Genomic DNA, 15,947 nt, shown 5'->3' with positions numbered 1-15,947 from the left:
TCTTCCTGAGTTCAAATCCAGCCTCAGTAACTAGTTGAGTAACCCTGAAAAAGCCACCCCACCCAATTTGCCTCAGTTTCCCCATCTGTAAAATCAGCTGGAGAAGGAAATGGCAAAGCACTCTAGTATCTTTGTCAAGACCCCAAATGGGATCACAAAGGATCGACACAACTGAACGACCAACCAAAGATACATCATTTTGTAATCTGAACACCTTCTTTGAGCTAATACTTGGATTCTGAGGTAAAAGTAGGTGAAATCAGTTTTCTTCCAGTGGACAAAGGGGCAAGAGTACAGAGTTCTAATCCCGACTCTCTGAGTACACTGTCTCTAGGCCTCACTTTTCTTATGTGTAAAACGGGTTTGGAGAAACATTAGCAAGGGAAATTCAGCCGGCTTTCAAAGGGTTTTAAGAGATGGAATGGCCCTAGGACTCAATTATTTTTTGTCGAAAAGGGAAACAGTTTTGATCCCTCACAATATCCAATTCACTGAATTAAGAAACTAAGTACATCTTAAGGCTCTAAAATGTGATTATTTTAGACAAATGACACAGTTACTAAATTAGGAAGTTTTAGTCACTCTCTCCTGAGACTTTCGGCAAGGAGAAAGAGATATATGGTGGTCTACAATAAAAGTAAATAATTTCAAGGGGTGCAGACCAGATAGGAACTTCTTCATGTGGAAATGTCCCCGTTATTGATGCTGATCCACAGCTGGTAGCTCCTCCTGGTAGAGAGCTCCCAAGGGTCATGTGTCAAAGGGAAGACTTGAAACCAAGTCCTAAGGACTCCAAGGCCAGGCTTGCACCCTATGGAACCTTTCCTCTTCTTCCTTTTTTTTTTTTGCAGGCAATGAGGGTTAAGTGACTTGCCCAAGGTCACACCGCTAGACCTTTCCTCTTCCAAAGTAAATTGTGTGATGCATGTAACACCAAACTATATTCCAAATAGAGCCATAAAGTTCAACGATTCGGTGGAATTTGGATATTTTTCATCCATAATTTTTTTTTAATGAACATTCCCAATGATATACACTAAGGGGTAAAACCACTCTTTTCTCTATTAAAAAGAATACCACCACTACAACTGAATACAAGTTAATGAATTCTAAATAGACCAACTGTCTCACCCACTGACCCCCTTAACATATTTTTTAATTCCTAAGAAATGTTCTTGGGGGCAGCTAGGTGGTGCAGTGGATAAAGCACCGGCCCTGGATTCAGGAGGACCTGTGTTAAAATCTGGCCTCAGACATTCGACACTTACTAGTTGTGTGACTTTGGGCAAGTCACTTAACCCTCATTGCCCCTCAAAAAAAAAAAAAAGTTTGCTAAAGAAATGTTCTTTATGAACACCAAGAAAGAAACAACTGAACTTTTAAGTTTTGATCAAGTTCCAGTGAACACCCTAGCTTATCTCCACAATTGCACCTTGCCCTGCTCCTACCTAAGTCCCCTGCTGGACAGTCCAGAAGTACCTAGGAGGGATCTCTACTAAATCACTACATTTAGATTGAGGGAAGGCCCTCTTAGGACCCCCCACTTCTTCTCATATGTGAAAAATGTTAGTGAAAAGTTTAAAATTAAAAGTTGATGAAAAGTTTACCAGTTAATTCTTCCGTTAATCAGGACATCTGATGGCAATGCCCCAAACTGAAAGATATACCCCCATCTAAGAATGTGGGAATTTTAAACTAAATCTTAATCAAGTGATAACTAATAAGCATTTGATTAAAAATGCCTCTAAAAGGTATTACTGTACTCTTTTTCTCCCTTAGTAGTATAGGACACCAAATGTTATTTAACATTTTTGATAACTACAGCTACAGTATCACCCAGGGGTACAATCAAAATATACAGTGAGGGGCAGCTAGGTGGCGCAGTGGATAGAGCACCAGCCCTGGATTCAGGAGGACCTGAGTTCAAATCTGGCCTCAGACACTTGACACTTACTAGCTGTGTGACCCTGGGCAAGTCACTTAACCCCAACTACCTCACCAAAAAAATATGTATATACATTGAGACTACTACAAATGCAGAAGGTATGAGAAATTGGGCTCAACCTCTTCTCAATTACTGATTCCAGAAATTCCCTTGAAGTTTTTAAAAATTAAGTTCTTATACAGCATAATCTTTTTCATGATAGGCATCTCTAAATGTTGGCTAAAAAAAAAATAAATCAGTTAATCAAGAAAAAAGCACTATAAATTAAGTCAAGAGGCTTTTGTTCTGGTTGTGGCTTCTGTCATTATTAACTAGTTGTGTGCCTGAGCAATTCTTGCCTTAATTTCTGCAACTGTAAAATAAGACTGAAGGGATTTGACGTCCCTTCCAGCTCTAAATGTCTTCATTTGAGATGCTATGATTCAGGGTTTCCAGGTAACTGAAGTTTTGTTCTAATAAAAAGTTTGACAACCAACAAATAATATGACTCTAGATGCACTGGGGAATTGGAGGATGATTGCTAATACTTAATTCCACATCACTGTAAATTCTCTAGTATAGGCCTGCCTAGACAGAAGTGTTAGCCAGACAGGTCTCTGCAAGCAGTTGAAAAATAGTCCTATCCCTAGGCTGGAGCTCCTCCACTGACTTGCCGAAGTCAGTTCTACAACATAAACATCTCAGTCCCATCCTGAATATTCCTTACCTGTGGCATTTGCTATGGTCAGTGGCAAGCCTGGCAGCTGGTGCACCTGGATTCCTGAAGCACCTAGTGCACTGAGGTTGATGGTCTGGAGGCCTGGCATCGAGGAGAGCTGAGCAGCATTCACAGTGACTGTGCCAGCAGGGATGGAGGCAGCTGAGGCAATAGGTGTAAGGGTGGTGTTGCTGTTGCCAGTCTGTCCCAAAGAGACACCCTGCATTGGTGCCAGGGTGATTGTCTGAGCCTGTGGGTTCTGGACTTGAAGATTCTGCAGCTGAATAGTTTGCCAACTGACTTGCCCATTAGGCCCCACTGTTGGTGTCCGGATGATAATGGGGCCTGAGTTGGGAACAGCCTGAAGCTGAAGGTTCTGGAGACCATCTTGAGAAATAGCTTGGGTTGTAAAGGTCTGACCTGACAGGGGTGCAGCCTGGAGGGCCTGAATAGCCTGTCCCCCTTGAACTAATTGAGGTTGGATGAGGATCTGTTGTTGCTGTGACTGCTGGTTTTGCTCTCCCTCCTTCTGTTGGCTGGGCTGGAGCGTACCCCCAGGTGTCTGGTTCTGCTGAACGTTCAGAGAGTCAGATCCCTGAAGCCCACTGACCCTTTGGGGCGTCTGGACTTGAGTATTGGTCCCGGCTGTTCCGCTGGTAGAGAAATTCATAATGCCCATGTTGCTGGTGGTGGTTGTGGACGAGTAACTGCTGGCATTAGTGAAAAAGGATCCAGAACTGGCTTGTGAGGTTGCCAAGCTAGCAGAGCTAATAGTTGTCCCTGAGGTTGCCGGCTGTGAGCCACTCTCTTGAGAGCCTGAGCTACTGATTGTGACTGCCTGGGAGCTGGGAGTCAGGGTGGCTGCAGCAACGCTATTGACAGGCAGTAGGGTGATGTTCCCATTCAGTGCCACTGGGACATTGGCCACATACTGAGTCTGTCCTGAGAGGACATTATTGGCCAAGCCTTGGAGGGGGACAGCCTGCTGGAGCAGGTTGGGCATAGCAGCGATGATATTGCCCCCACTCCCTCTATTTGTAATAATCTGCTGGTTTGCCCCAGGTATTATCTGAATTTGACCAGAACCATCTTGCTGAACTTGGGCCCCAGTGGTGGCAAACTGCAGCTGTTGCCCATCAACAGTCTGGAACTGGGGGATTACTTGGTACTGAATGTTGGGCATCACTCCAGGAAGTCCTGTCAGAACTTGCTGGTTCTGTATATTGGGGGTGGTGGTAACTACATACTGCCCACCAGAGACTGGGCGGTTCTTGGAGGATTCACTGCTACTGCTACCGTTGCTGCTGCTGCCACCCTGATCCTTTGAGGTAGGGGTAGCCCCAGAGGAGGAGATGATCTGCCAACCATTGGCACCTTGGGTGAGTTGTGTGGCGGCCGTGAGATCCAGCTCACCTGAGCCCCCAGACTGGCTTGGGCCCTGGGAGTTGTTGCTATTTTCATTGGGTGACTCGATTCTGCTGCAAGTGGCTGCTAGCAAAGCCAGTGGGGATGGCTGGGACTCCTAGTGAAAGAGAAAAGGGAGGAGGATTATTGACTTGTCATGTGGCAGCCCTCAGTCATGCACAAATACCCAGAAGCTAAATAAGAGACAAAACACAATCAAGACTACCGCATGAAACATAGGCAAAGATATTACATGAGATAGCAAGTACAAAACGAACACAGTGGGAGATCCACAACACCTCCTGATGAAGCAAACCAAGGAGTTTCTTCTCAGGCATTAGCACTTAATAACACAACCTGAGAAGCAAAAATCATTCACACTTTCTATTAAGAATACTGTCTTCAACTATGCTACCATTTGAAAGAAGAATGCCAGGAGTCGCTCAATGTCCTATCCCTATTTCATTACTTGATTTCTCATCTGAGGGGATTTCCCCAAAACATCATTTTCTCCATACCTTATTTCCTCCACTCCAAGAGTCTTCCCTACTTAAAAAGAATTACTACGGGGCCTCTACTTAGCAAAAGGTTTTCACATCCTCACTCACCTGGCCACCTCCTCCTCCACTACTGCTGCTGCCTGTGCTGCTGCTACGAGTCTGGGAAAAGCCACCACCACCATTGCTGCCAACTCCTTTCTCAATCTTCACCACAACAGGCATTTCATCCACAGAATGATCTTGGTCTGGAGAAGATTAAAAAAGCCAAAACATTCAGAGGCAGCAAGGGAGGGTGGTGGAGAGGGTACAGGGCGAGCTGGGAGGAAAGGGAAGGAAGGGCAGAAGGAGACTAGGGGGCAGTTTGCCCTGAATGTCCCGGTCATCCCGGAATGCGGGGCCGCAGCGTGGGGGTCTTCCCGCACGCCGGGCGCAGGCGGCTCGGGAGCAGGGGACCAGCGTTCCGGGGAGGGAGGATACGGGGGATGCTGGACATGGCAGCTAAAGCCCGCGGCCCTTCACGAGATGGGGGTTCTCTCTAGCAAAGGGGCGCGATGAAGACCCGGGCCTGGGCCGGCGAAGCGGAGGCGGCGGCCGGAGGAGGGGACGGGGTGGGGGTCCCCGGGCAGGAGGAGAGAAGGCGGTTTCGGGGGCGGGGAGGAGGCGGGCCGAGGGGGGCCAGGGCGGTTTCGGAGGGATGGGCGGGGCGAGGGCGGGCCGGTAGGGGGGGGCCCGAAGGGGTGGGGGGGGTCAACAGCGGGGTGGGGGAGGAGGCCAGGGGCAGCGGCGGCGGCGGCATTGGCGGCGGCGGCCCCAGGGCGGGCGGGAGGCGTAAGGCCCGGGCGGGGCCGGCGGGGCTCCAGCGCCCCCGCGGGAGGAGCCTGAGGCGGGCGGGCCGCCCGGCGGGCGGGCGGCGGCCGGGGGAGGCCCGTCCCCCGTGGCCGGGGCGGGCAGGGGGCGGGCGAGGCCGCGCTGCCCCCTCCCCCGGGGCGGGCAGCCCATCCCCCCTCCCCCTCGGAGGCCCCGCCACTGCCCCGGCTCTAGCTCGCTCCCTCCCTCGTTCCTTCCCCTTCCCTCCGCCCCGGGCGGGACCAAGGCCGCCGCCGCCGCCTCCCGCCCGCCCCCCCTCTCGACGGGGACCGCCCGGTTGGCCCGCGCGCGCGCCCCCTCACCCGCTTCCAAGCCCCCGGCGTGGAGGGCACGGATCCTTACCGCTCATGGTGGCAGCGCGGGCACGAGCTCTAGGAGGGGGGGTCCTGCAGCAGGGGGGGGGTTAGGGGGGGCCCGGGGAGAACGCGGACGCTGACGAGGCAAGCGAACCTGGACCGGACAGGGAGGGGGGGGTGAGGAGGAGGGAACAGCGCGCCACAAGCCCGGCCTAGGCCCCGCCCCTCCACCGCTGCCCCGCCCAATGAAGGAGGGGGAAAAGAGGGACTTACGGAAGAGAGGCGGATCGACTGCCCAATGAGAAGGATCACTGCCTTGCTAGGGCGGTGCCCTCAGTGCAGAAGGGCGTTGCGTGCCTGGCGTTCGCCTTCTAGGATCGGCCCTCCAGTTCACTAGTCCAATAAGAAATGGGGCTTGAAGGGGAGGGGTGGGACCTTTTAAAAACAGACTTGTGAACACGCTAATCAAGAAGCAGGCGGGCTCTATACGCGGCACGGATAGGACAATTTTTGTAGAAATGACGAGATGATTGACCAATCAGAGTTCAAGACAGAGCTCGGAAAAGTACAGATTTGCGAACAAGGGGCGGGCTTCTCTGAAGCCGACCAATCACAAATGAGAAAGGCACTCAGGCAAACCATCATTGGATGATTCCTAGAAGCAGACGGGACTACATTTACATTGACGTGATAAGACAGCCAATAAACCACCAAATAAGTTTTGTGAGGGAAGTCCTAGCTCGAGAGAGCGGAATCGGCCTCCCTCTGAATCCCGTCCACCAATGAGGAAACAGATTTAGCCGGGCACCGCCCTAAATTGGCCAATGGGCGTTGGCCAGTGGCGCCTAGTACTGGGGAGGGAATGGGGGTTGTGCCAATAGTGATCTGCCGCCATGTTGTTTTTTTTTTTTTTTAACCCAGGCGTCTTCACGAGTTTTAAGCGAGCCGGCGTCGGGGCTCTAGCCTCCGGGGGCGGAGTGTGGGGAGCCCACCCGCCCCCTTCCTCCTCCCTGCTCCGTCCCCTTTGCCCTCCTGCCCCGCCCCGGCCCGTGCGGGGGGGAGTTAGGACTGGAACTTGGGGAAGCTTCTCTTCCCCCGCCCAGGCCTTGCCTTCCCGGGGCGGGGAGAGGGGGGAGGGGCAGCTGGAGGTCGCGCTTGGCGCGTGTTCCGTCCTCCTTTCCGCCTACCCCAGCTTTACCCCTGGTTATCTCCTGGACACGCGGGGTTTCCCTGTTACTCCGTCACTGAACAATATTCAGTTCGAGTACCTACCCAGAACGAGGCTTAGGGGTCACAGAAAGAAGCACGGGGGAGAAACTGAACCCTCCGGGAAGTGTCCACTCTTATTAGTCCCAGGGGCATTAACAAACTCTATATACAAAAAGTCAGGTACCCGGGATTGCCGAATATTGAAATTATTGGAGTTCACGGACTCCGAGTTAAGAAGTTTCTGAATTAGGAAGGACAATATTTAAGCAGATGAGCAAAATATACTCTAATATGAGAGACGACGAAACAAAGTGTTAAGTACATAATTTGTGCCGGGTGCTGTATAGGTGGGGGAGGGGGGGAGAGCCGGCAGCTAGGAGAAGGGAGGAAAGGCTGCCGGTGGGAGGGGGGTTAAGGCGAATGTTGGGGATGAAGGGATGGGGGAGAGAGGGGATGCTAGGCCTGAAAGAGTCAAATTCAGAGAACAGCAAGCAAGCCAGTTTGCTAGGGTGAGAGAAGGTAGAGTTACAAAAATCAAGAAGGAAAGTTGAAGCCAGGACGGAAATCTTTAAATGCTTTTTTGTATTTCGTCCTAGAAGCAATAGGGAGATGCTGAAGACCTTTAAGCAAGAGAGCTTAAGTCGTTAGGCCTGGAAGAAATTGAGAGCAGAAGGGATCAGTTGAAGGTTATTGTAAAAACTCCAGACTAGAGAGATGATTTAGGGCAGGGCTTCTTAAAATTTTACCACTCGCGACTCCTTTTTGCCGAAGAAATTTTTATACGACCCTGGGGTATATAGGTATATAAAATAGGTATACGTAACCTTTTGACTGTTGCCGAATATTTGTCAACCCCCCACATTCAGTTATGTGACCCCCATATGGGGTGGAGACATTTTAAGAAGCTGGGATTTAGGGCAAGATCTAGTACGGCAGATAGCCAGTAGGAGAGCTAGGGAGAGAAGTGTAAACACAGATAATTGATAAGATTATTGCTTTATCTTCTCAGTACTTCTCCCATAATAGGATATAAACTCCTTAGAGAGTTGAAGTATTTAACTTATGTCATTGATCAATTTAGCTCCTAGTAGATAGATGCTTAATAAATACTTGTCTAAGGGTGGGGCTCCTTTGATTAAGTAAGAACTCTCTTGATTAAAGGATCAAAGGGAAAGAAAATGGAAGAGCTTTCATACCCTCCCCCTTGCCTCCAGATCCTATCAGGAATAATGCATACCCCAGGCTCCCTGTTTGGATTACTCCTATCATCAGCTTTCAATGACCTGTCATGTGCTACTGAATGGAGTAAAAGAAAATCACTCACTATTTCACAAAAACTGTTAGGAAAACTGGAAAGCAGTTTGACAGAAATTAAGGACAGAACACCATAATATATGACAAGATAAATTCCAACTGGCCGTATAAGTAAATTAAATGAGCCCCGAAGAAGTTACCTTTCAAAGAGACAGGAAAGAGTTCGTGATCAAACAACGGATGACCACATAAGATGAAATGGTGAAATTTGTTTATATAAAATTTTTAAATTTTCACAAAAATCTAATGCAGTTAAACAGGATAGCTGGGGAAAATCTTTGTTGCAAGTTTCTCTGATAAAGGTCTCATATCCAAGATGCATAAGGGATAGATTAAAATTTATTTAAGAGCCAGTCGTTATTAGAAAACTGGCCAAAAGAGAAACAGGAGGTTTTCAAAAGAAGAAATCCAAACCAATTAGCCATATAAAAGTGCTCCAGATCATTAATTAGAGAAATGCAAATGAAAAAAATCTGAGGTTCTCCCTCCCACCTATCAAATTAACAAACATAAGAAGAAAATGACAAATATTGGAGAGGCTTCTGGACAACAGGCACAAAAAGGCATTTTTAGTATGGTTGTAAACTGTTCTAGCCATTCTGGACAGCAATTTAGAACTATGCCCATAAAGTTACTATACCTGCCTAGGCCTATACTCCAAAGAAATCAAATAGGAAAAGGATCTACCTGTACAAAAATATTTATAGCAGCTTTTTCATAGTAGCTAGAAGCTATCAGGTGTCCACTTAGTGGGGAGTGCCTAAACAAATGATGGTATATTATTGGGCCATTAGGAAATAGTGAAATGTTAAGTGGAAATTGGAAAAGACCTCTGTGAACTGAGGCAGAGAATTTGGCACAACATGGAGAACAATTTATACATTATCGATAAAAGCAATTTTGATAAACTTTGGTGCTCTAAAACATGCACTGACAAGCCTCAAGTTTTAGATCAGACACCACAGCACCTACAATCATACACTCAGTCCTGGGCCCCCTTCTCCCAGTATACTAACTAAAGTTAGCTCTCCAAAGTCAGCTATCATCTCCATGCAGATGATTCTCATATCTATTCATCCAGGCCCAACCTAACTCGTGACCTCCCTTCAGGCAACTCAAACACTCTCACATGCATTTTAAACTCAACTAGTTCAAAACTTAACTCATTATCTTTGGGGTTGGAGCCAGCCCCTTCCTATTATATAGTCTAGGGTACCAACCTTGATCCATCCTTGCCTCCTCACTCATTCACAAACCACCTCAGCCAAATCTAATCAGTTACCAAGGTACCATAAAATCTCTCCCAGGTGCAGGTTCACATCACCTCATGCCAGGAATATAGTCTTCAGGTGGTCTGTCATCTTAAAAATTATCTCAGAGGGTAGAGAAGTGGGGAAGTGGGTGGGGTAGTCTAGGGAGGAGGTCGGGGTAGTCAGGACGAGGGAGTTGGAAGCCTGGGGGTAGGTAGATTAGGTGACTGGGGGCCCCAGGCTGGCCAGTAGGCTAAACCCATTATCTGTTCTGTGGCCAGAGGGATTTTCCTAAAGTTGCACCACACTCCCCAATAAAATGTAGTGGTTCCCTGTGACTTCCAGAACCAAACATAAAATGCTTTTTAGCATTTAAAACTCGTCACAACCCACAGCTCGTCACAACCCAGCCCCTTCCTACCTTGAGTGACTCAGGCCTCCTCCATTCTGACTCGGTGCCTGTTCATTGGCTGTCCCCAACGTCTGGAATGCTCTTCCTCCGCCTTGGCCTCCTGACTTCCCTCAAGTATCAACGAAAATCCTACATTCTGCTGGAGGTTTTCCTAGTCCCACCCACCTTCCCCACCCCCCATGACTAACCTTGCCTACCAGATCGCCTCCCACGTAAAGTATACCTATCATGTTAGTACAGTTGTTTGCAAATCTGTCTCTCTATTAGAATGTGAGCTGGCTGAGGGTAGGCCCCAAACTTTGTAGCCTCAGCACTTTATGCAATGCCTGGAACATACTAAACAGCTGAGTGACTGAATATTTGAGTGTACTTTATACTCTGCTCTTCTTTTTTTTTAAATTTGATTTTTTTTTTTAGTGAGGCAATTGGGGTTAAGTGACTTGCCCAGGGTCACACAGCTAGTAAGTGTTAAGTGTCAGAGGCTGGATTTGAACTCAGGTACTCCTGACTTCAGGGCCAGTGCTCTATCCATTTCACCACCTATAGTGTAACCATTCCCCAATTCAATAAACTCCAGTGGCCAGGTAGCACAGTGGATAGAGTCCAGAAGACCTTAGTTCAAATTCAACCTCAGCTGTTTCCTAGCCATTGTGACCCTGGACAAGTCTCTTAACCTCGGTTTGCCTCAGTTTCCTCATCTGTAAAATGGGGGTAATAATAGCACCATCGTGAGGATAAAATGAGATATTTGGGGAGGAGAGTTAGATTTAATTTTTTTTTCTCAATTACATGTAAACAAAACTTTGACTTTGAATTCCCTATTTTCTCCCTCTGTCCTTTCCCTCCCCCACTCCTTGGGAAGGCAAGCAATGTGATATAGATTCTACGTGTGCAGTCGTGCAAAACAAAATGGGATAATATTCGTAATGCGTTTTTGCAAACTTTAAAATGCCATATAGGATTATTATCATGATCATAAAACAAACTCCTCCAATCAGTAGGGGCTAAAGCCCTTCACAAATTGGCTGGAATCTGCCTTTCCAGGCTCACTCCCCCCCCCCCCCCCGCCCCCTTTCATGTACTCTACAGTATAGCCAAAGTGGCTTTCTTAACATTGCATGTACCTGGCATCCTGTCTCATGTTTCTGTGATTCTGTACAGGTCGTTCCTCATAAATGGAACATGGACTCCCTTTTCTGAAAATCCCCAGCTTCACTTCGAAGCTTTCTTGATTTCTCCCCTGCCACTGATGTCTTCCCCCGACCTTACCTTCTATTGGTGTTGTCTCTATTTTTGTGTGCATGTTTCTCCCAGGGCAGAATGTCAGCTCACCCATAGATAGCTAACTTGACTGTTTCATTTTGTCCTTGTACGCCCGGCACCTGTGGCAGTACCTGGCTTGTGGCAGGCTTCTTAAAAGCTTATTGTTGGGGGGGAAGCTAGGTGGCACAGTGGATTGAACACTGGCCCTGGATTCAGGAGCCTGAGTTCAAATTTGGCCTCAGACACTCAACACTTACTAGCTGTGTGACCCTGGGCAAGTCATTTAACCCCAATTGCCTCACACACAAAAAAAGAAAGAAAGAAAGCTTATTGTTGGGCAAGGAGCACCCTAGGCCTTCCAGGGATTTGCATTAAAAAGAGAGTGCTTCCACAGACACTTTTTGTACAATGAACCCCACCAGGTACAATGAAAAGAGTTCTGGATTTGTGTCAGGACCTAGATCCCAACGGTGGCCTATGCCCATCCACAGACAGTATAGAATAAGCTGCTGTTTCATTGCCCAAACATTTTTTAGGGACCTGAATTTTGCTTTAACATGTAAAGAGGTCAGGGGTTAACTTGAGACAGCTACAAATGTTAGTTTAGGCAGAGAGCCTGGTCTGATGGCATCTGATGAACCATGAGATGAGGAAGACTAGGAAAGAGTCATTCTTTTCTTGGGGCTTCCTTTGGGTTCTTCCTGTAATGAATGCTAGGACCTTCCTACTGAGATTTTCTTATTGTCCATTTGTTTCAGTCTTCTCAGACTCTTCATGACCCTATTTGGTGTTTTCTTGGCAAAGATTTGGGAATGATTTGACATTTCCTTCTCCATCATTTGACAGATGAGGAAACAGAAGCAAAAAGGGTTAAGTGACTCGTCCAGGGTCCCACAGCTAATAAGTGTCTGAGGCCAGATTTGAACTAAGAAAGATGAGTCTTCCTGACTTTAAGCCAGGCACGCTATCCCACTGTACCTACCATCTAGTTGAGATTACTTTCCACTTAACCTGTATATGACTTGTATGTACATAGTTGCTTGCATGTTGTCTTTTCCCTTAGTATGTGAGCTCACTGAGGTGCAGAAGCATGTTTTTGCCCTTTCAGTATCCCAGAATTTAACACAGTGCCTGGCCCACAGTAAATACATAATACATACTTGCTGACTTAAATTAATCAAAGCCATTGATTGAGAGACTTGGTCACACTTTAAGGGATTTGCATATCTCAGAACCAAAATGAGGAATTGCTGGAGAGGGAGAATCCTAAAATCAGAGAGAAAAGAAAAGGATCACATAGAGCATGGTCAAGAACCCACAGCCCCGAGGCAATTAGCAAAAGGAGAAAGACGATAGTAAGAGTGAGCCAAGGGGGGCAGCTAGGTGGCGCAGTGGCCCTGGATTCAGGAGGACCTAAGTTCAAATCCGGCCTCAGACACTTGACACTTACTAGCTGTGTGACCCTGGGCAAGTCACTTAACCCCCATTGCCCCACCAAAAAAAAAAAAAAAGTGAGCCAATGCAGAGAAGGGGGAGATACTGAGAAGGATCATCATCACCTCTACGAGCATTTCTGAACACAGTATTTGGGTTGGGGCTACCTCTCTACTCATCAACTGAGAAAAGTTCCACAAAAAGGTCTGCAAGAGATATCGTTATCTTCACCATAGCACTGTCATTCCTTGTACCCCTCATCTCCTCTTTATAGCAGGAGACCCACTGTGATCTGGGACTTGGGCATGTCTCAGGAGGGTAGGGCAATACCTGGGATTTCTGATCTGCCTTCTCCCTTATTGGGTTACCCCTTCAGGGAGTCATCTCGTTGTTTGTTGTCTTTTGGTTTTGAAATTGTTCTTGGTTTTTTGTTGTTGGTTGGGGTTTTTTTTTTTTTTTTGGTGGTGGTGGTGGTTTGTTTTTTTCCCTGTGCTGCTACCTATGACAAGTTTCTTTCTTTTCTTTTTTTTTTGGTGAGGCAATTGGGGTCAAGTGACTTGCCCAGGATCACACAGCTAGTAAGTGTTAAGTGTCTGAGGCCCGATTTGAACTCAGGTACTCCTGTCTCCAGGGCCGGTGCTCTATCCACTGTGCCACCTTGCTTCCCCTATGACAAGTTTCTTGCAGCCCTGAGATTAGACTTGTCCGATAATTACATCCCTGAAGCTATTTAAGTGATGGTGCGGTCCTCTAGAAGAACCTTACCATCAAGAGGAAAGAATGAGGCAACAGGAATATCCCAATAACTAACGTCAGTGGTAGACACATAGCATGTGCTTAATGAATACTAATGAATACTTAGGGATTGGTTGGTTAGCTATCTATCCCAGGCCGCTGCCTTGTGGGTTGGGCTAGTTCTTTCTCCTTTAAGGTATTGAAATTGTTCTGGAGACTTAATTGGCCCTAAGGACAAAGTTCAGGCCAGTGACAGTTTCTTGACTTCCTGGTTGCCTGAGTACGTGAAGTTCCAGAGACACAAGGAACTCTAGCTCCTCCCTCGAACCTCTGACTGGTAGGACAACAGCATGACGGGCCCAGGCCCCAGGAAAGCTGAGCTCTGGTGAATCAAAACTATCCTCTCACTACATATACTTCCCCTGCTACGGTTAAGTAAACTTCCCTTTGCTAAATGTTAAATGGACTGGCATTTCCATTTTGTTCCAGGCTCAAACCTGAGGTACTAGCCCTGCTTGATTAGCCCAGGCCTACTTGTTGTAGGTGTGCTGTGCCAAATAATAATGATAAGAAAAGCAATAAGTTGGATATACATAGCTCTTTAAAGTTTGTAAAGCACTCTATAGCTTTTATCTCATTGGATCCTCAGAACAAATCTAGGAAATAGGTACTATTATTATCCTCATTTTACAAATGAGACAGACAGGTGACTTGCCCAGAGCACAAAGACAATAAGTAGCTGAGGCAAAATTTAAATTCGGGTCCAACTCTGTATCCACTGAACCATCTAGATGATTGGCAATTGAGCCAGGAAGCTCAGGCTACTCAGTAGTCATTAAAAGTGGTCAAAGTGGGGGGGGGGTTTGCAGCTAGGTGGCACAGTGGATAGAGAACCAGCCCTGGATGGATTCAGGAGTACCTGAGTTTAAATCCAGGCTCAGACACTTAACACTTACTAGCTGTGTGACCCTGGGCAAGTCACTTAACCCCAATTGCCTCACCAAAAAGAAAACAAACAAACAGAAAAAGTGGTCAAAGTCTGCCATTCTCTCTGTTCCTCTATTTCAAACGTGTGACTTGATCTAGCTGCAGCTATGGTGGCTGTGTACAAATGGTAGCCGGGCATATGTACTTACCTAGACCAGCCTAAAACTAGACCTGGCTCATTCTTTTGCTTTGTGGTTTTATTTTGTTTATTCTCTGAGCAGAGAGCCTGACACAGAGGTTTCTAGCTAACTCATGGGCTCAAGAATGTAGAAATTCCAAAGTCCAGTGCTAACAGTAGGAATTACAACTTCCTTCATCTTCTTTTTTTTTTTTTTTTGGCGGGGTAATGAGGGTTAAGTGACTTGCCCAGGATCACACAGCTAGTATCAAATGTCTGAGACCAAATTTGAACTCAGGTCCTCCTGAATCCAGGGCCTATGCTTTATCCACTGTGCCACCTAGCTGCCCCTGTGTGACCCTATCCCGTTCCTTCACCTTCTTGGAGATGAACCACCATCAATGGATGGGGTCATCCAAGAACCAAAAGGCTTTCTGGAAGTCCAGAAACACTAGCCTTGAGGTGCTGCTTTGCCACAACAAACTGAGGTGAAAGGAAAATCTATTATCTGGATTTTACTAGATCCTTCCCAACTGCCTTCTCTAAAATCCAACCCAAAAGCAAAGGATAGAAACCTGAGGCCTCCAAAGTGTCCAAGAAAACTGGGGAAAGCCCCAGAAGTTCTTCATCCAAGATATCCAGCAAGAAAGCTAAGGAAAGTGCAAAAGGTTAGTTGGCCCAGGATGGGGGTCTAACGGGGGACTTGATTGGGAAATATATGGACTTGTTTCCCCCACATGCTCTCTAGCTCCCCTTTAGTTTTTTTGTTTTCCTCTTTTGAAATGAAAAATCCTTGAGGATCAGGTCTTGTTTTCTTGCATTTGTGTTCCCACTGCTTAGTACAGTGCCTGACACATAAGCGATTAATAGATGCTTTGTCTGTCTATCCATCTGTCTCTGTATTCAGCAGTCCCACAAATCTCCTGAGAGTCTTTGCCCCATGGGAGAATAGAATAAAAGGAATTGGTAACGTGTTTCTGTGGCTTATTATAGGCTTCTCTGAATCCTTTGAATTCCTTTTCTGTTTCCTGTGCATGTTTATGGGTTCCAGTGAGTCCTTTGTGATAGGTTACTACTTCATGTTCCAAGTATTTTTCAGTTTATGCTTTTGAAACTTTTTGTGTTTTAAGCATTTATCTTGTGGTGGAAGAAAAAAAGATAGTTGTCCTGTACCTGACATCTGCTCTTTAGTACAATTTCTGGAAGGAACCCTACTTATCTCTTCTGAGAAAACCCTAAATATAAGCCAGACAAGCTTGAAAAGATCTTCCCTGTAACTCCAGGATGAAAGAGTACTACTATGACTACTACCACTACCACCACCACCACCACCACCACCACTACTACTACCACCACCAATAATAGTAATAACAAGAATAACATTTATAGAGTGTTTTGCAAACCTTAAAGTGCTCTATAAATGCTAGCTATTATTATCATCTGTGCCACCTAAGTGCCTCTGATAATGTTGGAGAGAGTATGTGAGAAAAGCCTGATTTCCTCTTTGACACTGGGC

At 46.8% G+C, this 15,947-nt stretch overlaps 1 protein-coding gene across 2 annotated transcripts in view; it reads right to left on the bottom strand.

The window, feature by feature from the left end:
* SP1 (Sp1 transcription factor) overlaps positions 1-10,039 on the bottom strand; it is a 45,372-nt gene extending 35,333 nt beyond the window's left edge. Inside the window, exons 1-3 of one of the 2 annotated variants that reach the window (XM_043966324.1) lie at positions 9,904-10,039; positions 4,655-4,791; positions 2,652-4,164 (exon numbers count right to left, since the gene is read on the bottom strand). In XM_043966324.1, the coding sequence (XP_043822259.1) occupies positions 2,652-4,164; positions 4,655-4,768 (1,627 nt within the window). In that variant the 5' untranslated portion in view covers positions 4,769-4,791; positions 9,904-10,039. Of the gene's footprint in view, positions 1-2,651; positions 4,165-4,654; positions 4,792-5,755; positions 5,872-9,903 lie in introns of those variants that run through there. The other variant, XM_043966322.1, reaches the window with a different exon arrangement.
* Between the last annotated feature and the right edge of the window lie 5,908 nt (positions 10,040-15,947).

This window comes from Dromiciops gliroides, chromosome 5 (assembly GCF_019393635.1).
Source record: "Dromiciops gliroides isolate mDroGli1 chromosome 5, mDroGli1.pri, whole genome shotgun sequence".
Lineage (NCBI taxonomy): Eukaryota > Metazoa > Chordata > Mammalia > Microbiotheria > Microbiotheriidae > Dromiciops > Dromiciops gliroides.
Note: the sequence above shows the minus strand (reverse complement) of the source record. Positions and strands in the feature narration are given on the sequence as shown.